Here is a 25,028-nt window from a genome sequence, read left to right as displayed (position 1 = left end):
TGTGTAAGAACTCATGCAATAAATAGACAATGGTCCTCTGTTTACCTGAGCTAAAACTGACATAACTGCAAAATGGAAGAACAACCAGGCAATTTTATTTCAGAAAAAATCTCACATTCCTTTCTTTTTAACTTGCATTCATGTCAGTGGAATGGTTTTATAAGGTCCTAAGTCTAATACATACACTATATGATTTATCCCTAATTAGCACATTTATATATATTTTAAGTCCTTATGCAACCACAAATCTTTTTTTTTTTCTGGAATTTCTCTGGATACACACCTACCATGGTTTTATGTAGAAGCTGTTACCACTTTGCACACTCAAGTTTCTGTACCTCAGACAACCACCCAGGGTATCATGAGCACATGAACTCTACCCCATCTTTCACAAGCAACACAGAACAGGTTTGCACAGTTCTTGCTAAACTTGATTGAAAGATGATTATTAACACAAGTCCAGCAGAAAGAAAAAATAAAAGCTTTATCTGATGCAGAGTTTAATATCATCCTAGGTCTGAGGGGTGTAGGGGGTTAAATATGCAATTTTTGATTGTTTAGTCTTTACATTTTTATATCAAAATATCTGAATATATAATTACTCTTTGCATTCTGGGATAATATCAAGTATTTGTGATGGCTCCCCAGACTGCCCTACATTTAGAGAGGCTCAAATGATCTGTAGGGGTTTTGATGAAAGTAGGGCCATTTGAAAAGAAAAATGCATATCCTTCAAGCTGACTGTCAATCACAAGCCTTTGACAAAATAATTGGCAGCAGTACTGCTGTTCTGAGTTTCTTCATGTTCAAAGTTGGTCATGGACCTGCTCCTGATTTCAGATTTCATAACTCTGGACAAACCCACCCACACAGAAAAATTTGGCAAAGGCTCTCTTGTTATACTAACATAAGTAAAAATGATGATGTAACAAAATGGCAGGAGTTTTGCAGTGATGAGACCACCTAACTTCAAAAACGATGGAAATTTTGGGTCAAAGGAGGAAGAAATTTCTGTTCCCGGAATCCAGCTGAGAAACAAAACTTCTCCTTTTTGTCGTATCTTTAGAATAATCCCTGAAGGCAAACCAGGAGAAAGCCAAAGCAGAAAAAAAAGGTGGATGACAAAATCAGCAGGCACCCATTTTTTCAGGCCCAACATTCAACTAAGCTCAATGGAAATCCTGAAGAATATCAGAATGTTTATAGAATAACCATTAAGAATTACCATTAAGAATATCAGAATGTCCCCAATGTGTTAAAGAAGGATTACAGCCTTCCTACTGCCACTACTTGGCATGGTATTTTCCCTGCCTGCAATAAGATGTTACGCTTAGCAAGTGCTAAAATCAGGAACTGCACGCTGCCAGTAGCTTAATGATATAAAATTCTACAAGAAGCATACAGTCACTCAGCTTCTTCAGAGAACCCAGGGCACCTTCAGTATTTTTGCTAAGAAACTGTGAGCTTTTGAGAGCACTCCATGATCACAATTTGTATTTTTCACACAATATACCACCATCTGAAACCACGATATGCTTCCCATCACCACTGTAGTGGGCGTATATCTGTCTACAACTTCAGACACTTCCCCTGATGCCTATTAGGTTTTTTATTACTTTTTCGGTCTTGCTTTTGAACTATTCCATGTCTCAAGGCAAATTATTATGAAAAGCACTGGTTTCATCAATATTAAAAGGCACTTTGGCCAGTGAATTCTGCCATTCATAACATGTAACAACATTTTAGACCTAAGAAGAAAGTGATGATGATGTTTTTCTTGGGACAGTCAAAATTCCCAAGCAGTTTTAAAGACAAGATGGAAACAATCATTTGAAAATTTTACATGCAAAAACTGAATACTTGTTTTCCTTTTCATGGACATGCACTTTACCCTAGACACCCCACACTACAACTGGCATCCAAATTGATTACAATGTTGGTTCTGTACCTTTTGACAGCATCAGCTTCTTAAGAGGCATCAATTCTCTCTTCAATACAGTATTAACTGCTATAAACTCAAAAAACCCTATAGTGCTATGTTTGTTTGTTTCTGAGTAATCTTGGTCTACTCTGTGGCACAATAAGCCTTGTATCCTGCAACTCTGAAGGCTTTGCACCAAATTTAAGAATATGTTCAAAAGGGTGTTTTTCCAGATCAGATTTGTGTTGTACTTGTTTTAAACATGATGGAGACAGCTGAACTACAAGGTCTTCTAAGTTAAAGGCTGATACATGAGGATCTGCTTAGCAGGAAGGAATTAAAATGCTATTAGCTGAACAATATATTTTAAGAGCAAAATATCCATTCTGTGAAAAAAAGGTACTAAAAATCAGTGAGATAAACATGACTGCTTCATAAAAAGTAAAAGGGAATAGAGGACAGCTAGCTTCTAAGTCACTGTCTCCTAGTGCAGAAAAGCAACCAGTAACACCTAAGTAACTACAGTGGACTCCTATTGAACTGATCCCAAAAATACCTGTTATCTTGCAGCAAGATCTAATATGTGCACAGAAGTGAATACTAACTTTTGTAACAGTCTGAAATACGGAATACAACAAAAAGAAATTTACTATTCATTGCAGGTACTTTAATTCTATTTTAACTACTTAGAAGTATGTGGCACAGCCTTCATCTCTATTACATAGTAACATCACCTATATGCTACAACACCACGGCAGTCCAGAAAGTACCAGCTACACCCAAATTGCATTTGAATCAACTTCACTTCCCATTAAGTGAAATTTAAGAAATCTGTCTGGATGCAAGATGGCCTGGCAGACTGCTTCTACCCTGTAAAATACAAGTCATGGTAAAAAGTAAACAGGACCCTTAGAAAGGCTCCAGATCCCTCACATCACAGATGATATTTAAGCAGTGACAATCTTATTTCTGGCAGAACATTTAAACAGTTACAGCACCATAAAAGAGCTTTAGCAGAAATTATTTTGTACAACGCTTGACAGTCAAGAGTCTGTTACTTGAACTTCTTCGTAACATGACAAAGGATAAATCCAGCCAGAATAAGACCTTAGATATCAAACCACCCTGTACAAATGTCAACAAATGGCAACATAAGGTTCTTTAGCTAACACAAATTAAAAGTATCTACAGTGTTGTGGCTGCACATCTAAGTCAGTTTAGCAAGTTAAAATAAGGTAGCTTTTCGTCCAAAAATCCTTACATATTTGCTCTTTAGTACATTTCTTAATGCATCTGCTATTCTTCCTCCTGCATCTAGGTTGGTCTCCCTTGTCTGAATTCTCTGACTATACTTGCTTTTCATTGGTCTCTCTGTAGGTAGATCATGTTTAGTCCAAGAATCTGGATCTCTCATAGTGCACCTGTTGAACTCCCATCTGTTGCCATATCAACTTACTGACTTTTTAATACAATAACTGCTGAGAAAATAAAAATTGTTTCAGAGTGGATAATACAAAACATCATCAAAGCAGAACAGACATGGTCTAACTTGAAGAATTTCTGTCCTGTGATTAACACCATGTTAAAGACCTAATTTTATTTAACTTAAATATGTCTGCTCAAATTCTGCTTAACTCCTCAGTAACCTGGCATTACAGGTTATTGAACATTGATGCAAACATTGCATTCCCAAGGACTGTAGAACCGATCAGACAATTTTCACCTGTGGGTATGTATGTATATAGATAGAACTACCTGCAGAACAAACCAAGCAATACACACAGGGTTTTCAGGAACCAAGAGACAGATATAATTATGCCCTAAACAAATAAAGCTGACAAGAAAAATGCATGAATAATGCCTTAAGCACAAAGGCAAAAGAGTAAAAAAATGTATTCCCAACTCTAGGATGCCTTGTACTAAATTACACATGCAAATTTAACTGCGGCAGTTATCCTTCAACTAACCTTTGATAGCTAAAAGAAGAACAGAAGCGTTCCTAATCCGCTTCTGTCCACAAATCGGACAAATAAGCTTGAATCACAGCTAAAGCAAACCACTCTAAAGATGCCATAAAAGACAACAAAAAATGCTTCTATAAATGAATCAGCAACAAAGGGAGGGCTAAGGAGAACCTCCATGCTTTGCTGGATGTGGAAGGAAACCGTGACAAAGGATAAAGTGCTTCTAGTGCTTCTTCTAGTGCTTCTTTGCCTCTGTCATTTACAGTAAGAGCAGCTGTTATTTGAGTACCCAGCTCCCTGAGCTGGAAGACTGGGATGACAAGCAGAATGAAGCCCCCATATTCCAAGGGGAAATGGTCAAAAACCTACTGCACCATTCAAACACACATGAAGCTGCATGGGGTCCACCCAAAGGTACTGAGAGAGCAGGCAGAAGTGTTCACCAAGCCATTTTCAATCATTTCCCAGGAGTCTTCACTAACCAGAGAGAGACAGTAGACTGAATCCAGCAAATGTGATGTCCACCTACAAGAAGGGTATGAAGCAGGATCCAGGAAACTCCTGGCCTGTCAACCCCATCTTGGTGCCACAGAAGGTTATGGAACAGATCATCTTGAGCACAATCACACAGCACATACAGGACAACCAGGGCATCAGGCCTGTAAACCCAGGATGGGTTTACAAGGGGCAGATACCTCTTGATCAACCTTGATCCTTCTATGACAAGGTGACCCACTTAGTGGATGACGGAAAGACTGTGGATATTGTTCATGTAGACTTTCCTGCAGCCTTTAACATCATTCCCATAGCATTCTGGAGAAATTGGCTGCTTGTGACTTGGATAGGTACACACTCTGCTGGGAAAACAACTGTCTGGATGGCCAAGCCCAAAGAGTGGTGGTGAACAGAGTTGCATCCAGTTGGCAGCTGGTCACAAGTGGTGTTCCCCAGGGATGAGTTTTGGGGTCAGGCCAGTTTAATTTCTTTATCCATTATGTGGATAGGGAATCGAGTGCACCATCAGTCGGTTTGCAGATGTTGGGTGTGAGTGTTGATCTGCTGCATGGCAGGAAGGCTCTGAAGAGGGATCTGGACAGGCTGGAGTGCTGAGCCAAGGCTAGTTATAAGAGGTTCAACAAGGTGAAGTGCTGGGTCCTGCACTTGGGTCACAACAACCCCACTGGACACTGCAGGCTTAGTGAAGAGTGTCTGGAATGCTGAATGGTGAAAAAGGACCTGGTTCAACAGCGGCTTAACATGAGCCAGTGTGTGCCCAGGTGGCCAAGAAGGCCAATGGCATCTGGCTTGTATCAGAAATAGTGCAGCCAGCAGGACTCAGGGCAGGGATTGTCCCCTTGGGCTCAGCACTGGTGAGGCCAGACGTCAAATCCTGTGTTCAGTTTTGGGACAAAAGAAGAACATTGAGGTGCTGGAGCAAGGCCAGAGAAGGGCAGTGAAGCTGGTGAAGGGCCTGGAGCACAAGTCCTATGAGGAGCAGGTGGAAGAGCTGGGTTTGTTCAGCCTGGAGAAAAAAAGGAAGTTTCACTCTCTGCAACAACCTGAAAAGAGGTTGTAGCCAGGTGGGGGTCAGCCTCTTCTCCCAGTTAACAAGTAAGATGACAAGAAGAAATGTCAAGATGCACCAAAGGAGATTTAGATTAGGTATTTGGAAAAACTTCTTCACTGAAAGGGTTGTTAAGCATTGGAACAGACTGCTCAGGAAGTAGTTGACTCACCAACCCTTGAAGTGTTTCAAAAAGGTAGGACATGCTAGTGCTGGGTTAATGGTTGGACCCATTGCTCTAAGAGGTCTTTTTCAACCTAAATGATTCTATGACCTAAACAATTTTAATTGATTTTATTCTGAAGCAGATTAAAAGTATCCACGTGCTCTATTAATACAGTCCCAAAAGAAGGGATGATGGCCCCTAGCTAATGGTGAAAATTCCAGCTGTTTGCTGGAAGGTGACTGTATATTCTCACACTGGAGCAAATTAATGTGGGAATAGGATGTCACCAATAAAATAAACAAAAGACCAGGAAAGTAGCTGAAAACTGAAAGTGGCCTTCATCCTTCCTCATAATACATAGAGTTGAGTTTATCTTTCTCACCGTATTTTGCATTCAGATGTTTCAGTGTCTGATTTAGTCTCAAATAAGCATGGCAAGCAGAATTTAAAATGAGTTATCAACTACTTCTATTTTATATTTTTCATACTGTTTCAAGTAAGTCTAAATTAAAAAGAAACCCTAACTTTCCACTGAATTTAATGTAACCTGTTAAGAATTGTACTTAATGGTTACCAGTGTTTCTTTAAAGACTGTGTACAGGAAATACAAGCACAATAACAAAATGTTATTTGCTTTTTAGGTATGCCTATAGAAATGCTAAAGATTAAGTGTACTGTGATGACTGTAGTACTCAGCATTTAAGACAGTATATATAATTAATATTAAATTCCTGCCATGTACAATGTGAAATTTAAGTTACATATTTATTTTCTCATTACATGACAAAACTTCTAGTATTGCTCAGTCTTACTCTACTGTAACATATTGAGCTATTTCACTGTGCTCCTCTGTCATTTTAGTAAAATCCCATGAATGCTTAGTAATGAACTTAATATGTGAAGGTGGGGGAACACTGTTACCATGAGCTAGGCTTGCTGTTACACACATATGCTTTGAAGCTGTCACAAATGTTATTACAGAAATATTCAGAGACTACAACCCACTACTGCCTCCTCTATCCTATGTCCTTTCAAAAGCAAACCACCTCTCTGACCAGCCAGCTACACTGATATACACGGTTTGGTAGCTACACTCCCTCTGTCTTAGAACAGTAAAAGGATGAGTTTCATTTCTAAAGCTATTTTATTAAAACAAAGTGCATCCTTTCGCAGCTGCCCCACTGTGACAAAAAATGAATGTGTGGCTGCCCATGAAAACGGGGAAAGGAGGATGCTAAAGCAAGAGCTTCAGTTTCAATTCAGATGAGGTTGAAAAGTCATGTACTGCAGGGGAATGTGAGAGCTGCTGGAAAGGACCTGGTGTAAGTTCTCAAGGGACAGTTCTTAGGTCACAAAATCCTAAATCTTCTCTCTCCTTGCTCTCCAAACATGAATTAAGCTGGTCTGTTCCAGGACCTTTCATGCTTCAATCCCTACCAGACCATATGCCCTCTCAACTCTCTCTCCATAAATGTGCTATTCTGTGGCTTTTTCTTCTTGAAGGTAGCCCTGAAAGAAGACAGCAGATGGCACCGTGTGGAACACACTCTCACAAAGCAAAACCATGATGTGCATAGCTAAGAATGTTTTGTAGAAACCAGAGTGCAATGGAAGCATAAAGAAAAAAAAATCCTGAAGTTGACTTACAAAAGCAAAAGCCAGAAAAGAAAATTCAGTGATGGAACAATTACAAGCAAGACATATTTCAGACAAAACATATAATCCAAATATATAGCATAGCATAGCAAAAACTGGGCTTTACTGTGGGAGGGTGGGTTTAATGCTGGTGAAGTAAAGGTAGAATACAAAATCAAAACACTAAAAATTCCTTGGCTCCCATTTAGCCATAGGAGAATTACACAGGAGAATAATTACAGTTGTCTTTACTAGCTGACCTGAAATATCACAAATTAAGATACTGCTCCTAATGTTTAAGCCAGTGTCTCCAGTGTCAAGATCCATTTTCTATTTGGCAAATGAAAGATTAAAACTGTTACAGAGTAAAATTAATTGTGAGACATATGCAGTAGCTTTTCAAATGTTCCTTCAGACATCTGACAACAGATGAATCATTCTAGTCACCTGAGTAAGATAAAACAGTCAAAACACAGTAGCATTACACAGCTCCTTGGAAAACTCAAACACTGCATTGGCTTTCATGACTTTCATTCTACAATAGTGAGTCAAAGAGACATCCATTTACTATCATTCTTATCATCAATACAATGCCAAGGCTCCAATTTTGTTTTGCTGACTTTCAAAATTAGAAGAATTGCAACTTCAAGGCATTTTATCTATTACCAGAGAAAGAATTAAAAATGTTTTAAAGACCTTTAATACCCAAATGATCAAATATTTCAACCATGAAGATGAAATTGCCTTTTTCAAGAGAAATATTTAAGAAATATTAATGAAATTCTAAGTTATTTAACTGAATTTCCAAATGCTGTCTGGGCTGAATTTAGAATAAGCAGTTATCACATTCAACGTATGCAATAGACACTCTCTCTCTCTCTCTCTATATATATATACATATACGTGTGTGTGTGTATGTATGTATGTAAAGGTGGATAAACACAGAAAAGTACTCAGGACAGGAAGGCTTGTTTTGTTATGTTTTGCTTCTGCATCACTCTTACTTTCAAATCCTCTGACTATAGCACACACATTCTATTAAATGTGTTCCTCTCAATCAGCTGCATCCTCAAAGAGGTACTTCCCATGCCTAGATTTTCCTAACATACCAATCTATTGTGAGGATAGGAATAAAAATAAATAAAAACCCACTTATTGAATTTAAAGATGTTTGCTATCATTTATAGCATAATAATTGCAAAAAGAATACAGAGACTGAAAAAATAAAGCCAAGAACTCAAAAAACGTAGGTTTTCCAGTCGCGTGCTAGAACAGTTTAAAATTACATAATTACATTTTATTTCTTCCTTCTTCAAAATCCATATTAAATCAAAAGGATACAGAGTGCCTATCCATACAGTGAGCAACTATTTAAAATAAATGTAAATAATACTGTGCAAAACAGTAGAGGAAAACAGTTATCTCACTAAGAACACCACCAAAAATCAATAATCAAGCCAAACTCGCATCCTCCATTGCAATGTAGTTTCCCAAGGAACTTGTTTAAGTGAGGGAAGTTTTGAAAAGGTGTTTTGCAATTCCTCATGGATTATCGTCTGAAGAGAACTTGAACATGCTCTTTTACCTAACGAACTAACATAACCCATATAAATTGACTGCCACAGAAAATGATATGATAAGCATTGTAACACCCGGAAGAAATTATCATTTAGTTATTTATGTTAGATGGGCTCTGAAAAAGTAACATTTGATACTGGACTTGGGTCCCCCATAGCAGACAGACATTTAAATACCATTTCCTGCTCTTAAAGCGCTCATGTACAAATACTCAGTTATTCCTTGTTTAAAACAGACCATTTCTTTTTCTAAAGTGCAGGAATATTGCTTCACATAATAGCAAGAACTTTTGAAGTATAGCAACTATTTAATTCTCTAAAATGCCAAAGGAGCTTTTACCCTGGGAAAGCAGCAGTAAGTTGGGAAATACAGAAGCTGATCTATTTTGTTCGTATATATATCCTTAAATTCATTCCCCAGGCTGCTTCAACTTATGTAAGGTGTGGTGCAGCATTAGGGTCAATTTCATGGTACCTCTCCAGCCCAGACCTAGCAGCTGTCCACATTAAAACACCTCAGTTTGATTCCCAGCAATAGCTTAGATGAAGACCACAAACTTTGTTTAGTCATGAGGCTGGAAATGAAGTCTATGTGCTGGACATATTACAAAAAGGCAATAGCAATATGTGTCCTAGGTTCACTTTGTTTTCAAGTGTGCAAGACTGATGTTTTGCCAGAAGTTTTGCTAAACGAGTTAATAATAATAAAAATAATAATAATAACCATAAAATAATGAAAACAATAATAAAACATCACACATCCTGCTACAGGGTGCAGGCCTCACACAGCCCAAAAGCAGGAGCTCTAATGGCTCTAAGTAGAAAGAAGCCCTCAGGAGTAGCCTTAAGTGTCAGTACAAATGTACCTCAAAGGGCTTGCAGCAATAATGGAATTTTCAAAAATTCAGGAGGAAACTCTGCAACATATGCATAGTTAGACATTAAATGAAAAATAACCTGACTAAATTAGAGGAATTCTTGTGGAACAGCAAAGACACCTCCCTAAACTTAATGTACCCTCAATCCATTTAAAACCTATTAGTTCCTACAGGATTTTGAATTGTCTTACTAACTATACTGGCCAAAATTTTTATTCTCCCCTCCCCCCACCAGTTCAACACAAGACAGATTCAAAAACATAAGTATTAGGATTACAGGCTGCCAAAACTAAAGACTATTAGAGAGAGTTATGATAGGAAGCAAAAGCTAACCTTTATAAACCACTCTAACTCTATGTAATCAAATCAAATTTCTGTTTTAAAAACTGAACATATTAAGCTGTTCAAATAATAGGATATCTGCCAAAAAAAAAATGTCCATTCAAGGATTTTAATAGTAGCATTTGCTCTAGTTAGTCAAGTGTTTGTGAGTGTTTGCTGAAGACCATTAAAAAAAAAAAAAATCATGGCATTAAAAGCTAAACTTGATGGTTCAGTTGACCCAGCCTACATAAAACATTTGGATATGTTTTCCTTTTCACGTTTCATTCTGCTATCCATAAATCAATAAAAGGGTCAACACTTTGCAAGCATTCTATCTCACCTCGTATGTTTTCCAAAAGAAGTCTGTAGGGAGCCTCTGTACTCAACCATACTCTGCATGTGTTTATGAACACTGCTTTTCCTACCTATCATGCATAACCCCATTACTGCACCCACATGAAATCTGATGAGGTGTTCACCACAATTACAAGTAGTCTAAGTGAGAAAAGAAGCACTATGTGCTCAGTAAAGATGGTAGAAGACAACAGTAGATACAGAGCAGGGATTTGATTCTTGCATGACTGCTACTTTATGAGGCAACACAGTGAACTGCTTTTCAGCTGCATCACTCCAACTGAACAAATCTAGCCTGAGGTCTCCCCATTCACAAAGCAGTTTCTGCCTTCAACTCTGTCCAAAGTTCTTTTTCCAAATTATCCTTCTTCCATTACATTTCTAATATTTACCTATTTTTGCAATTTCACAAGCAGTAGAGAAGTCTAGTAGTCAAGCGAACATCATCTTGACTTACCACCGTACCAACCTTACAGAAAAATTTACTTGCCTTCAAAACAGCTCCCTCCACGTAGCTCAACAATACCTTACAATTGAGAAACCCCAAAAGCCAGACTAATCTGTGCTAACAGAGTTTCTCAACCCATGTCATACTGCAATAGAAGTGATCAAAAAAGATGCCTGATTTAGATCCTCCTCATTAAAGGGTAGGTGGTAGTGTGGTGGTAAAGCCTGGAAGACTATTCTCACATAAAAATCTCTAACCTTTCCTTTCATGAGCACACAGGCCCCATTGATTCAGATCTGGACTCTATGCTAGAATACTTTTCCTATTATAATAAAACAGCAGAAACAAGTTTGAGTTACCTGAAATTCTGTTAAAATTATTAGTCTCATAAGATTATAAAAAACCATTCAAATGTTAACAGTAAATATAATCTTAAAAAGATATATTTCAATAAAATAGAAATAGAGTACTTCTCACTTCACAGAATCAAAACACTTGTGAATGAAGAACATGTAGTAAGTTTTTAATATCAATCTCATGAAATTTGCAACATCTCAAAATTAATTCAAAGTGATTATATTTAAACTGAATTGGAATCAAATTCTTTCCTGAGGTCTGGAAGTTGTCTAAGATTATAAACAAAAGGAATTGTTTTGGGGAAAAAAACCTAAAGTCTATGAGAAATGTTTCCTAAACAGATCCACATTTATGCACTCCACCTAACAGGACTGTGTGATGGGTTGAAAGGCTCCAGAAAGACAGATCCAGTTTGGAGACCAAATTGGCTGTCAAGTCTCAAGAACACAATTAATACACAATCTTCTGTCTATTTTCCCAGCAAGAGGCACTAGCAGGGAAGCAGTGACCTGATGAATTACCTGGGTGGGAATTGGTAATTGATATTATTGACATTATCCTCTTTACACAATTTTTTCCCCCTCTCCTTATGAACACCAAGTTAACAAGCTCTTACTCACTTCTTCCTTCATCACCTATTGCTCCAATGTCTTAATGTGCTCTGGCTTTTTTTGTATGCACCTTCCCTCTGTCACTCAATCACAGTTTATCCTCCAACATCAGCCACATATTTACATTCCCTCCTGACGTTCATATTCTTCCTCAAAAATAAGAGACTAAACTGTAATATAAAAACTGGTGGCAAACTCAGCTCAGGAAACTAAAATGGTATTTTAACCATTTACCTCATTGAATTCACCATGACTGCTTTATAGCAAGCAAGAAGAAAAAAAAAAAACAGGACTGCACAGTGGGCAACAGAGGAGAAATACTCCAAAAGTCAACTATCACACTAGGTAACTACAACACAAACCTACAACCTCCAGGGATTGACCAATTCCATATACCCCTTTTTATGTTCACTTCAGTCACACTTTGAATTTTAAGGAAGGCTTAATGTAATATTTATAGATGTTAAATTATGTTTTAATTAATGAAACAAGTTTATAACAGCTCAAGGATCCATCTGGCAAACATGATTTGAACGTAGCAAAACCTGAATATTTGACGGTGCCTGAGATAAAAATCTCAACCTCCTTTAACCTGCCTGTCTCTGCAACTCAAGCAATGACACTGACCTTAAGTTTATTTTCACCACTTCACCCCCATTCACCAAATTTTACTAATGCTAGATTATGGTATCAGTGATGAGAAAGTGGATTGCTATAATATCTATAAGGTACATACGCTACTGGGACAATTATGTTACTTCAGAGCAAGGTACAGTCAACAATGGTCACCCCCAATGGCAGATAAAAAGTCAGTGGTTTGAGCGATCAATGCTGCTGGTTTGGAAGAGCCAAAAATATATATGAGATTGTGGTAGTGCTCTTCAGTACCAAGTGTTGGCATGGATGTAGAAGACAACATTCCAGGCAGGAGAAGGTAGGCAAATGGAACTGACAAAGCCTGCACTGTTGCACCATCCTGCACATGCCTACTGGTACGGAGAGGGTCTCATGCTCACATACATGGGCTTTGGTATTCCAGCTTAAGAAAGCTTTCACCAAGGTAACTGGTATTAATCTGGCTTTTAGCAGGATGTTAAAATTCTCAGGGGAAAGAAGTTTGATCTCATGTCATAGGATATGATTAATGATTCAGATACAGCTCTCACATGTGTGACTTAATGGTAAGAACTGTACAAACAGAACGAATGTACTATTTTGACAGTACTCCCTTAAGACTACTGATGTACCAAAAGCTGTTATAATTTCACTTGGTAGCTGTATCAGAATGCAACAGTCTTGCTAGATATATATATCTATCTATATCTATCTTATATGTATCATATGCACATGTACAGATTATTTGTTATACATATATATATATATATACACATATACACACACACACACACACATATATATATGATGCAAGCAGCCAAAAGAAATAGCATATGGACATGCTGGAACTGTACTTTAGAAAACCAGTGCATAGAAAGTAGCCCTTGTTCAAGGGCTCCATGATTTTAGTTGCCTTGGATCTGCAGTCAGGTTGGCGTTTAAGGCATCATCTGCCAGTAAGAATGCTCTCACTCAACAACTGAGTTAAACCTGTTGTACTTTCGGGTGCAGCTTTCACTTTGCACTTGTGTGTATAGATCACCAAAAATTAAGCTCTTGGTCCACCCAGCTGCCAAGCAGCCAACAGATGAACCATATTTCTGACGTGAAATCCGTCCATTCCAATGTACCATTACTATCCATGTTTCAAGTTCTTTGCCTTAGAAAGAAATCCTGGGATTAAATGCTGGAGGCCTGTCAATGACACATCTTAATGTCAGTGCTGCCTGACTTCATGTTTCAGCTCACCTGACCTAGAAACTGCCAAAAAGTACACACATTTCACAAAGTCTCTGGACCAGCTCAAGTAGGGAAAGTAAACACGACATAAGAAATAAATCAAAAAACAAAAATACTGCACAAAATTGGTAGTCAGTGCGAAAAAAAACAAACCAGTAAACCTAGCAATAATGTACAGGTCACAAGTTCTTAAGCGCCAGCATGGTGACCTCAAAATACCAGTTTGGTTTTACCTTGACCAGGCATTGTATTTCAATGAAGATCAAAAATGTAACACCATCCTCTCTACTGCCTTGGCCTATCGTACTACATTTGGGTCACTTGTGGAAGAAATGCCAACACAAGTGAGTCTCAGTGGCTGATTTTACAAAAGCAGTAAATCTCCCTTCTATCCCAAATCAAAGTCTAATTTTACTGACAGAATGGCAGCTTGAAAAGGATGTTAGGAAAAAAAAAGTGGTATTTGATTCAATTATTATGTAGAAAACCCAAGGCAATTCTGCCTTTCTTCCTACCCTAGATAGTTTTATACGTCCATACCAGGAAACTGGATTCCTAAGTAAATGGGAAAGCTTTCTACACCTTAGAGGCAGCAACATTTTTCCATGTAAAAGAATAAACAATTTGCCTAATGCTTCTCATTTTATCAGATACACTTCAGTTTCCTCACTGGAGCACAAAACAAATACTAGTGAAGAGGTGACTGACTTAACAACACAGTGCAAGATAGCCTATGCAAGCTTGACAGGAAAAGCCTAAAGAATTGAGGAAAATATCAAACTGTTCCACAGCAAAGTCTACAGCCACTGTCCTGAAAAAAAAAAAAAAAAAAAATCCAGTTTACCTGGAGAAGCTGGTAAAGAAGTGGCTAAAAAAAAATTAGAAACAGAGCACTGCTACTAGTCTTTTCATAAGCTCCTTTCCCATATTACATTTAGACTTGTAAGACCCTTGCAACTATGAAACACCATTCCTACCTAGCTACTCCACACTGTTTAAGAGAGCAACATCATTTTTTACTCTTTCCAACAATTTTGCTTCTCCAGTAGAGAAAGCCCTTTGTTTTCACTCAGTTTCTACCATTTTAGGTTCTCTTTCCTACTAATTAACTTAAGTGCATTTGCCTCTACCATTTCTGGCATGCAGCAACACGACACTGGCATGATTCTTGACATTTCAACTGCTTCTCACAGACCTGCATTAAAATCAATGAGTTTTGTCAACTTCATCTATTCCCTAATTAACAAGGGTACATCCAGCAGCACAGGCAGCAAAGCCTTCTGTTTGTGTACTCAGGAAGATGACTTTGCATCAATTTACACATTGCTTTAAACAGGAGTTTATCTTTATAGCTAGATCATTACTATGAACTTAACTCCCACAGCACCATTTTAGTGTCCTTCAGGGTTTAGGAACAAGTCATGCAACTCAGCACTGTAAAATTTTAGTTTATCCAACAAGAATGAGTCTTGATTATAAAAATTAGATTAAATTTGCACAAAAATGTAGGTTGCTTAAAAGTTTCCTGCATAATAGAAAGTAAAGCCTCTATGCTTAAATTTAGGTTAGAAGAGAACTACTCCACCGGATAAAACCTCAGGTCCATAGTCTCATTGTAGATGTATTTAAACTATGCTCCCCCTCATTCTTAACTTCATTAATTGGAAGTTTTCACTTCTTCCATTCATTTGTGTTTGCAGAAAAACACTTAAATCATGGGCAATTACTTGACATTTTGAAGATATTTTGAGATACTTGGCTTTCACATCACAAAGGTTTATTACTTCACGCAGCATTTAAAAACAAAGCAATTCCTTGTTCTCTATCCACTACTCTGAGCCATGATTTGTGAATGGATTACATTTGCGGGTAGGGGGGGAAAGAACTGAGGGGGGAAAGCCAAGTAGAAAAGAGGAAGTTGTGCTTTTGAAAGTATCAAAGTGGACTGCATGCTTTGCAGAGAAGTACAATTTCAGATTAAATTTAGCACAGAACATCTAGCATGCATTTAAAAACGAAGCATCTCCTTTACTTCATGCAATTAACAGTGAGACCCAAGACATAAAATCTAAAATTAAAATCCGACAATTCACTATTCTAAAGTCATCTGCCACTTACCCTACATAAAATTCTAAAAACCCCACGGATTCCCGGGATGAAGTAACCAGTAGTATAAAAATTAATTGTCACGTTTTCGCACTACAACAATTCTGCCCCACAAGTCTTGTCATCTTTCACTTCGCCTTGCTGCAAGGAACGAGTGCAGCATTTCTTGATCTCATGCATAAAATGATTTCGGTCCCTTCCAAGAGGGAAAAAGAACAGACGGCTTCTACAGGAGGGAAAACAATTTTTGGAAAAATCAAGATGTGTGGGAAACAGCAAAAGTCCTTGGGCTCAGAAACGCACCTTCGAAACACCTGGCAGTAAATCAATGTCAACCATTTCGCTGTAATCCCTCAAGTCACTTTTATGAAGATTACTTCCTGCAGTACATTCCTCACTCTGCTCTTTCCCCGGCCGACAAGGACTCTAGTAAGACCACTTCGGGAAGCCGCACCGCACACACGGGACCTGCGCCGCGGCAGCGGGACCCGCACCGGGGCGCGGGTCACGCCTGGCACAACTGTTTCGCTACCAGCCCCTGACTCCTGCCCGACTCCCGATTCCCTGCCAGCACCACAACTTTCCTCATGCCCCTCGGAGAGTCCTGCCGCAACTCCAAGGGATACGGGGGAACTGCCGCCGCCCCGTTCCCGAGGTCTCCGCCGCAGGGGACACCCCGGCGCCCGGCACCGCCGCTCGCTCCCGGCGCTTCTCTTCTCCCGCGCCGCGGTGGCGACCCCTCACGCTCCCTCCGACCTGCCACAGCGTGTCCCGTCCGCACCGCCTCCCTCTCTCCCTCCTTGCCTCCTCCTCGGCTCCCGGGGCGGCCGCGGCTGCCGGCTCCCTCCGGGGAACAGGCAGGGGCGCAACTTCGCGGAGTGGCGGAGCAGGGGGCGGGCGGCGGGGCCCTCCCGCCGTCCCCGCGGCCACGGCGGAGGGAACCCGCGGGTCTCCCCCGCCGCGGCTCACGGCGCGGTGCTTTCCCGCCTCCCCGTCCCGCCCGGCGGCGGCGGCGACTGACCAGGGGTCGAACTCGTGGATGATGCTCTCGAAGCGGATGACGGCGAAGAGCCGGGAGCTGAATCCAGCCAGCCAGGCCAGGAAGAGGATGGTGAAGGAGAGCAGAGACTGCCAGCCCGCCGGCTGCGATAGGCCCCCCGACAGGCCGCCGCCCGCCCCGGCGCGGCTGTGGAGCGGCGCCGCGGAGTTGGCGGCGGGTCTGTGCTTGTGGTCGGGGGCCGAGTGCTCCGCCATGTTGTACCCGGGGCTCCCTCGCAGCCTCTCCCTCCGCCCGGCGCGTGCGGGGAGGAGGAGGCGGAGGAGGGGAGGAGAGGAGGGAGGAAGGGCAGGGGGCGGGGGGCTCGGCAAGGGGCGGGGCGGAGTCCGCCCGTTCTTGCTGGGCGCTCCTCGCTGCCTCGCCGCCGCCTCCTGGCGCACCCGGGCTCTGCCGCTACCTCCTCCTCCCGCCGCCGCCGTCACCGTCCCGCGGGCCGGGGGGGGGCATGGCGCGGCGCGCAAAAGCCCGGGGGGCGGGGCCATCGACAGGACGGGGGCGGGGCCAAGAAGCCGGAGGGGCGGAGACCGAGACGGCCCGGGGCGCGCGCGCAGCTCCGAGGGGCTGTGTCGGGGTGAGAAGGGGGGCTCTGCCAGGAAGGGGCTGAGGACGGGATCCAGGCGGGAGGGAAAGGGACGGATCGCGTCTCCCTCCCTTCCTCCCGAGCGGGCCGTTTGACATTGCCGCCCCTCCGGAGCGGGAGGAGCTACCGGGAGAGGGCGGGGCTCCCTGGAGAAGGGGAGGGGGCGGGGCCGAGCCCCTTCGGCAGCGCCCTTCTAACAGGAACTCCTGTGACGGCCTGTCACGGAGCGACAGGTATTTAAAAGGGGCGGGTCATCCCCAAGCAGCCAATCGGAGCGGCACGGCCCCGCGCGCAGGGGAACGTTGCGTCCGTTGCCCGCCGTGGGATAGTTGACTGGCAGTACTTTACTCCAATCGGAGCGCGGCATATGAGTCACGTGGAGCCCCCCGGCGCCGTGCCAGGGCGCTGCGGTGCGTGTGGGCTGGCGGGTGGTGCCGCTCCCGGCGTCCTCTGGGGCGGCGCGGAGCGGAGTCCAGCAGAGCATGCCGGGAGCTGTAGTCCGCCATGGGGGGGCGCGGCGAGCCTGTGGCCGGTAACTCCGTTTGTTAGGAATGTGTATTTGTCCCGGTGGAAACTGCGTTAGCTAGCGCTGAGGGATGTGGGAGAGTTTCGCCCTCAAGTAGTTGAGAGGAGTCGCCTGGGGCAAGATCTGGGAGAGCCGTGCGTGTGCCACTTGCCTCAGCTTGGGAGCGCTTTCACGGAATCCGTCATCAGTTAGGTTGGAAGAGACCTCTGAGGTCATCGAGTCCAACCTATGGCCGAACACAACCATGTCAACTCGACCATGGCACTACGAGCCAGATCCAGGCTTTCCTTAAACACCTCCAGGGATGATGACTCTACCACCTCGGTCAGGCGCAGTGACCAGCAAATGGACACCTTATTTTTTTTGGTTTTTTTTTTTTTTTTTCTTTTTGGTGGGGGGGGGAGGAGGGTGGGATTATTTGTTTTTCTTAAATTGTCTTTTAGGATTTTTCCCATTGAAATACTATTTGTGAGCCCTGTGACTTCCTCAAATATTTTGCAACTTGTAGCTATCTGGAGAAGGTGAGGAAAACTGAAGGCTTCTGAGATTGCACAGTCAGTGCTGTTTGAGGTCATGCTGGCCTTTTTTCTACCCTGAGATGGCAGGGGACAGCCTTCTTTTAGAAAAAGTATGATAAACACAGGCAGAATAAAAGAGTACATGGCTCTTTGCACTGATCACATGGACAGCATGTTTTGTGGCATTTATGTAGGGCTTCAGTTTTGAAATTAAATAGTTTGATGTTTGAGGTCTGGGCATTCCCTTTGATTCACAAATACGGCTCTTCAGAGGTCCCGAAGACTTGCAGTTCAATTTCATTAGTATGGATAGGGACTATACTTGGCCTTCTTTGACTAACACAATTCTAATTAGTCCTTATAGTTGTCTCTAGTTTTATTTTGTTTAGCAGAGGAAGAAAATAGTATGTTTCTTTTTATGCACAGTGGAAACCTTTCTGTTCTAAACAGAATCCTAGAATGGTTTGGGTTGGAAGGGACCTTAAAGATATTCTACTTCCAACATCCCTTCCATGAACAGAAGCATCTTCCACTAGACCAGGTTACTCAGTGCCTCATCCAACCTGGCCTTGAACACCTCCAGGGATGGGGCATCCACAGCTTCTCTGGGCAACCTGTTCCAGCCTCACCTCCCTCACAGTAAAGAATTTCTAACTAACATCCAATCTAAACCTACTTCCTCTCACTTTAAAGCAATTCCCCCTTGTCCTGTCACTACCTGCCCTTGTAAAAGGTCCCTCTCCAGCTCTCTTCTAGGGCCCCTTTATGTACAGGAAGGTGCTCTGAGGTCTCCCTGCAGACTCTTCTCCTCCAGGCTGAAAAACCCCAACTCTCTCAGCCCGTCTCCATAGGAGAGGTATTCCAGCCCTCTGGTTATTTCCGTGGGCCTCCTCTGGACTCACTCCAACAGGTCCATGGCTCTGGAGACTCCAGAGTCGGATGCAGCCCTCCACTGAAGTTGTTCCTTAAGTGGAAAGCTCTGTTCAACAATCCTTAGAGAATACAACTATTTTTCCTCAATCCCTGCATTAGCCAAGGGGTGTGACTTTGTCACTGTATTGGGAAGCAGAGTAACTCTATTATCAGGTGTGTAGGTAAGTTTTGATCTGAGCACTTTGATACACGGTTGCTCCTAAGGGACTCCATTTCACATAGCCACAGAATGAGGCTTATGAAAACTTCTGGAAGATTTTGAGGTTAAGTTTTGCTGAATCTGGCTTTTAAAAGGCTAAATTTTTGCTAGGTAGGGATTTTTTGTTTGTGCTGGTTGTGGTTTGTTTGTTGTTGCTTTTTTAAATACTATACTTTCTTATTCTTGCTTAAATAGGCTGATAATATGTTAAAGATAGACTATGTTAGACATTTGCCCCTTTTCTAGTGTTGTCAGTGAGGCTTTTTTACTGAGCTGGCCAACTGGCATTTCAAGTGAAGGATTTTTTTTAATTGGGTCCTGAACGCATAGCAAACGTGAGCAGAAATTTTCAACTATCAAATGTTTTCTAAAAGGTACTGGCTGATTTTACAACAGGCTCAGTCCTGGTCTACTTTTCTGAATTTCTGTTCTCTCAGTTGGCATCCTGTTTTTGGTAACAGCAGTTCAGGTTTAATGATGCAGCAGTGGAGCTCTTTCAAATGGCAGTGTTGTATGCTGAGAGAATACCTTTGTATTTTCTTTCCTCCCTGACCATTTTTCTAGATGTTAAGGAGCCAAAAAGGACCGATGATTCATATTAGCTGGGGAAAAAAAAAAGTGTATACCAGAGCTTTTTTGTTTGTTTGTTTTATGTATAATTTACTACCAATGTTAACTTTCTTTGATTTGGAATCTGATTTATTAAAAAATTATTGCAGATCATGGTATGGATAAGGTTATATGGTGTTTACTTTAAATTTCAGTGCTATAACTTTTACTTGCAACAGGGAGGTTATATCATTCTGACTGTACTGTCAGAGTTAGATCAGACAATTTTTTGAGCATAGACAAGCCCAGACAATGTGATTTATTTGAATGCTGACTAATGGTAAAGTGTTTGTTTGTCATTGGTAACAAATTATATTGTTGCCTATTCATTTTCAAACTGTTCAAAAGGCTGTACTCTTGAATATCTCAGAGCTCGGGCAACAAAATTTAGTGGCAGCAAAAGCACAGTTCTAGTAAAAGCTTTTATTAATGTTTCTGTAAATATATTGTTTGAATTGAAATAAGGCTTAATAGTCTTCTGATAAAATCAATCAAACAAATGCAGCCAGATGAAAATTAAGAGACTCCTATAGGTAGATGGAAGGATTCAGTGGGTTTGATACTATATTGCCATGACAGCAATGGAAAGTACACTTCTGTAGAGGGGATGAAAAATGTGCCTACTGGAAACTGCATTCAACCCACACTAATAGCTTGATAGAGAAGGACATTTTCCATTTCTCTCTTTTTATTTTATGCTAAGTTATTTTATTTTTACTCCCTCCATCATACCTTCCTCACTGTCTCTCCCCCCCACCCCCTCCATCCTCTTGTGTTCTTTGATTTGTCTCAAGGTAATTTGGTTTTATTTGTTCCACTGTGTGTGGTGGTGCATTCTTTGAACACAAAACCTTGCAAAAATGTTCACATTAGTGGCTGAGGAGTTGACTGCATAGTGATGATGAGCCATTTTGTGTATAGAAAATCAGTTTCCTACTCTGAGTGTGTAAAGTAATGGCCAAATGCCTTAAGGAAAGAAAAAAGTCTTTCATTTCCAAGCTTCCTTAATAATGGAATTATTCAGGGGATAATGCCAAATGCAGAATTCCTATTATGGTTGTAGAGACAAGAAAATCTTGAAAGCTGTGGAGCTGCATATAGGAAAATGTCAAATGAGAGCTCTTCATTCCTCAACAGAGCTACCGTGTGTCAGTACTGCTGAAAGAATGGCAACAAAATTCCTGCAGAAAAAACTGCACATGGACACATCCAGGAAATCAGTTATTAATCAGAAGTACAGTCTCATGGTTCATATTTCTCACCAAACTTCATTAGCAACAATTCAGCAGTGTTTAGTAACAGGAATACACACCTTAGTTTAGAAAGCCATTTGAAGAGCTGTTCAGGTTTGAAGTGAATAAACAAGTCTCTTAAACAGTCCTTCCAACTTTGTGCTCCTGCAGCTGAACAAGTTGTTAAGCTTGGTATTAAGATATTTTGAGAATAGCTTTAGAAATTAATGATATAATACCTCCTAAAATGAAGAATATTTAAATAGCACAGTCAGGCATAATTTGATGTGGTGGAGGATACTAGATTCAGTTATGTGTTCAGATAGTCATTGTTTAAAAATGTTCAAATGAGAAAAAACATAACCCTATTGCCTGAAATTATCTTTGGGGACCTGAAGTTTCATACACTTAAAAAATCATCATCTATTAGTCTCCATATAGACAAAAATTATATGAGTTTACTCTAATTGTAAAATGGGTTTAATTCAGCAGCTGCTACCCTTTGTCAATATGTGTAAATCACTTAAGCAGTGATACAAGATGGTCTGTAAAGAGTTTTACACCTGTGTAACTATAATGAGGTTTATAATTGATTGGAGTAAAAAGGCATAACTGGTGTGTTTAGATGAATCTTTCATCTGGCATTTAATTCAATAACAGGAGAAACTCAAACCTTACAGCATTTTATTGCTGATTCCTCCTCTTTCTTTCCAATAATTTAAATGTGTTGATGTTGCTCCTCTGCTTCTTCTGTCTTAATTATCCTGCTTAATTTACCTTTCCTATGACCTGTACAGTGTTGAAAATCACACACTGGGCCTTTCTTTAAATAAATTTAAAAAATGCCATGCTCAACGTTCTACATTGTGTGTTTTCTAACCCACATACGTGAGTGCTGTGCAACATTTAAAACCTGTGGACCTCTGAAGTATCTATTTTGAAAGATGTTTTTTCTTCTGTAGTGTCTGCAAGCACCTTAACCAGAATTTGGCTGTTCTTGGCAAATGCTGCACTCAAGTGGTTTTGCAAAACTTCCATTTTATTCCTTCTGGTAAGAAGGAAAGTATAGCCTTGGGGATGATCAACAAAAGGTCTTTAAAAAGGCCATTTTCTTCAGGAACATCACTAAATGGCCCATCTGAAGAGTGATGTTTAACATGTAAATGCTAGGTACCTCGATGTTGTAGATAGTGGGTCTTATTAAAATGTTTTGTTGGAACAGCAAAGTTACTCAGGGAACCAGCTGGAGGGTAAAGCCAACCTCTGGGGAGTGGAGTGAAAGATATATTCAGTTTAAGTATTTGAGATCTCTCACTGCTTAGTCTCAATTGAGGTGAATTTTGTTGAAGTGAGAGGGGAGAGCAGAGTACAGGAAAGAGGCATTCTGCTCTTTGCTGTAACATCAGCTGCTGTTACAGCATCAGGGTAAGATATGTGTGGAAACAGCAAAGAACAGAGGGAAAGAGAGGAAAAAAAATATTTAAAGTTGTTTAAAGCCTGTTGAAATCAGTGGGAGGTTTTTCATGATAGCATGTTGATCATCCTTTAGTTGAATTTTTCTTCATTGCCTCCCTCACCAGAACATTTCATATAGTGTCTGGTAGCAATTGAATTTAGGGCACAGGGAAAAATATTTTATTTGCACATTGCCTGTAAACTTGCCACAATTTGTTAAAGCTTAGCTCTTCTGATTTTAGTTTGGCTGATAAATTTGAGCAAGTTGTTTAAGTTGGAAAATTCTTCTGCAGTATCAAAGAATACTTCAGTGCATTAACTAACTCAGTAAAAAAAAAAAGAAAATTGTGCAATAAAATATCAACAACGAATTCCTCATGCCTGGAAGTTTTGTATTAAGTATTGTGCAGATTTTTCCCATGATTTGGTTTGTAGTCTAAATGTGCAGAGCCTTGAGGAAAGAGAATTTTACAGAAGATTGTTTCTAGTGCTTTTCTCTTGGTAGCAATTCAGACTAATTGTCTCCTTTCTATTTTCTAGAGTACTTGTAGGTATTTTTCTGGACAACTGCTGCATTAATAACTGCATTAGAGTTGCAAAAGAGTCACCTTGTTGTGGAATAAACTGTTAAAATGCACTATGCAATACAAAACAGGAGCTTATGGGTGCTTTGGGATGGTGTAATTTGAAACCATCCTTGCATGTAGATCTGAAGTGAGGACTCCATCATTGTCAAGAAGAGAACTCAGCAATGACTACTTTGACTTTATACAACTTGAATTTCTTTGGATTCTGCAGTGGCCTCAAATGATTACGGGCTTCAGAAGTGGAAAACTGATGTGTTGAGGTAAAGTTGCTGTGAGGTTTTTACTGCCTTCTATCCATATATGACCTGAGAACACAGAACACTATGTTCTGTGATATATAATCTGCAGTCTTTAGTGCAGGTCTTCAGGTCCCAAGCAATCTCTATTTGCAAATAGAGATTCTAGTGCCTGAATCCCAGATTTATTGTTATCCAGTTGAATTTCTGTTGGGTTTATTTTTTTTTTTTATTTTGGTTTGGTTGGGTTTTTTTTCATTTTTTTTATCATATGTGTTCTGAAACAATGAATGCTATTGTTTAAAATCCTACCCTGGGGAAACTGACCCTACAGTAATTAATCTAATTCTTACTGCTAAACTCTCTTGTTATGCCTTCCTCTCTTAAATATTTGTTCCACTTTATATATCTTAAACCATTGCAATCCCTATTGGTACTCTATGCCATTTCCTGATACAGCCTCCCAGTTTATTACTGATACATGCTCCCAGACATAAAATTCATAGTATTTCAAATTAATTTCTTTAGAAAAGGAAAGCAGCCACAAAAATTTGATGCAAAAATAAAGATCCTTTTCTTATTTGACCATTGCACAAGTGCAGAGGCAAAAACAGGACCAGAGGACAGACTTTTCTGCCAAAGCAGCCTAGCCACTGTTCAAGGCAGGGCACATTGGGAAGGTTATTCAACCATTTCATTCTCCTTCTTTGATGTGGCAATCAGCAAATAATACAATCTTAACGTAACAAACCATGTCATAACTTTTAAAAGCCTCTTTGGTGTCTGCTGGTGTGAATTCTGTCCTCTAAAATCTTTTCATAATTTTAGATTTTGTGCTCTCTGTACTTCTGCATTAGAGACACTTGGGAGGGAGGAGGGTTGCATGAAGTTATCTTAAACAAAAAGATACAAAATTGGCTTACAAATGCTAATTTAATAACTCCTCTTCCCTGACAGATGCCTAAAGTCTCCCTGGCCTCTTCTTCTCCCACCTCGTTTGATATTGTGCTTTATTTTTGCATGGAACCAGTGTTGCTTGAGATGATCCAAAATTGCCAAGACAGCTATAATAACCCAAATCTTAATATTTCTCCTTTCTGAACTAGAACAGATGCACTTTGGTTTTGCACGAAGGACTATACTCAGTATTGCCTTGGCTTCTTTCGCCTTGGATTTTTGCCAAATGATTTACCTTCAAAATTATAAGAGTGAGAGAATGGACAAATCTTCCAACTGTTCCCTATACAGATACCTGAACTGTGGACCTTTATATACAGTATTCAAGATTCAACCTGAGATCCTTTCCAGTTCCATAACCTACTGTGTCACACCGGCAC

General features: G+C 40.6%; 1 protein-coding gene and 1 long non-coding RNA gene across 11 annotated transcripts in view; one reads left to right on the top strand and one right to left on the bottom strand.

The window, feature by feature from the left end:
• The window catches only part of STT3B (STT3 oligosaccharyltransferase complex catalytic subunit B), a 51,247-nt gene extending 34,131 nt beyond the window's left edge, over positions 1–17,116 (bottom strand). Inside the window, exon 1 of the mRNA XM_015617799.3 lies at positions 16,781–17,116. Coding sequence (XP_015473285.1) covers positions 16,781–17,013 — 233 coding nt within the window. The 5' untranslated portion in view covers positions 17,014–17,116. The remainder of the gene's footprint in view (positions 1–16,780) is intronic.
• Positions 17,117–17,423: 307 nt separating this feature from the next.
• LOC107200852 overlaps positions 17,424–25,028 on the top strand; it is an 86,779-nt gene continuing 79,174 nt past the window's right edge. For 9 of the 10 annotated variants that reach the window (XR_004495833.1, XR_004495838.1, XR_004495837.1 and 6 more), the window contains exons 1-2: positions 17,424–18,443; positions 23,409–23,715. This is a non-coding gene — a long non-coding RNA (uncharacterized LOC107200852). The remainder of the gene's footprint in view (positions 18,444–23,408; positions 23,716–25,028) is intronic. The other variant, XR_004495835.1, reaches the window with a different exon arrangement.

Source organism: Parus major, chromosome 2 (assembly GCF_001522545.3).
Source record: "Parus major isolate Abel chromosome 2, Parus_major1.1, whole genome shotgun sequence".
NCBI classification, from domain to species: domain Eukaryota; kingdom Metazoa; phylum Chordata; class Aves; order Passeriformes; family Paridae; genus Parus; species Parus major.
The sequence above is the reverse complement of the archived record's forward strand: the minus strand, read 5'-3'. Positions and strand labels throughout refer to the sequence as shown.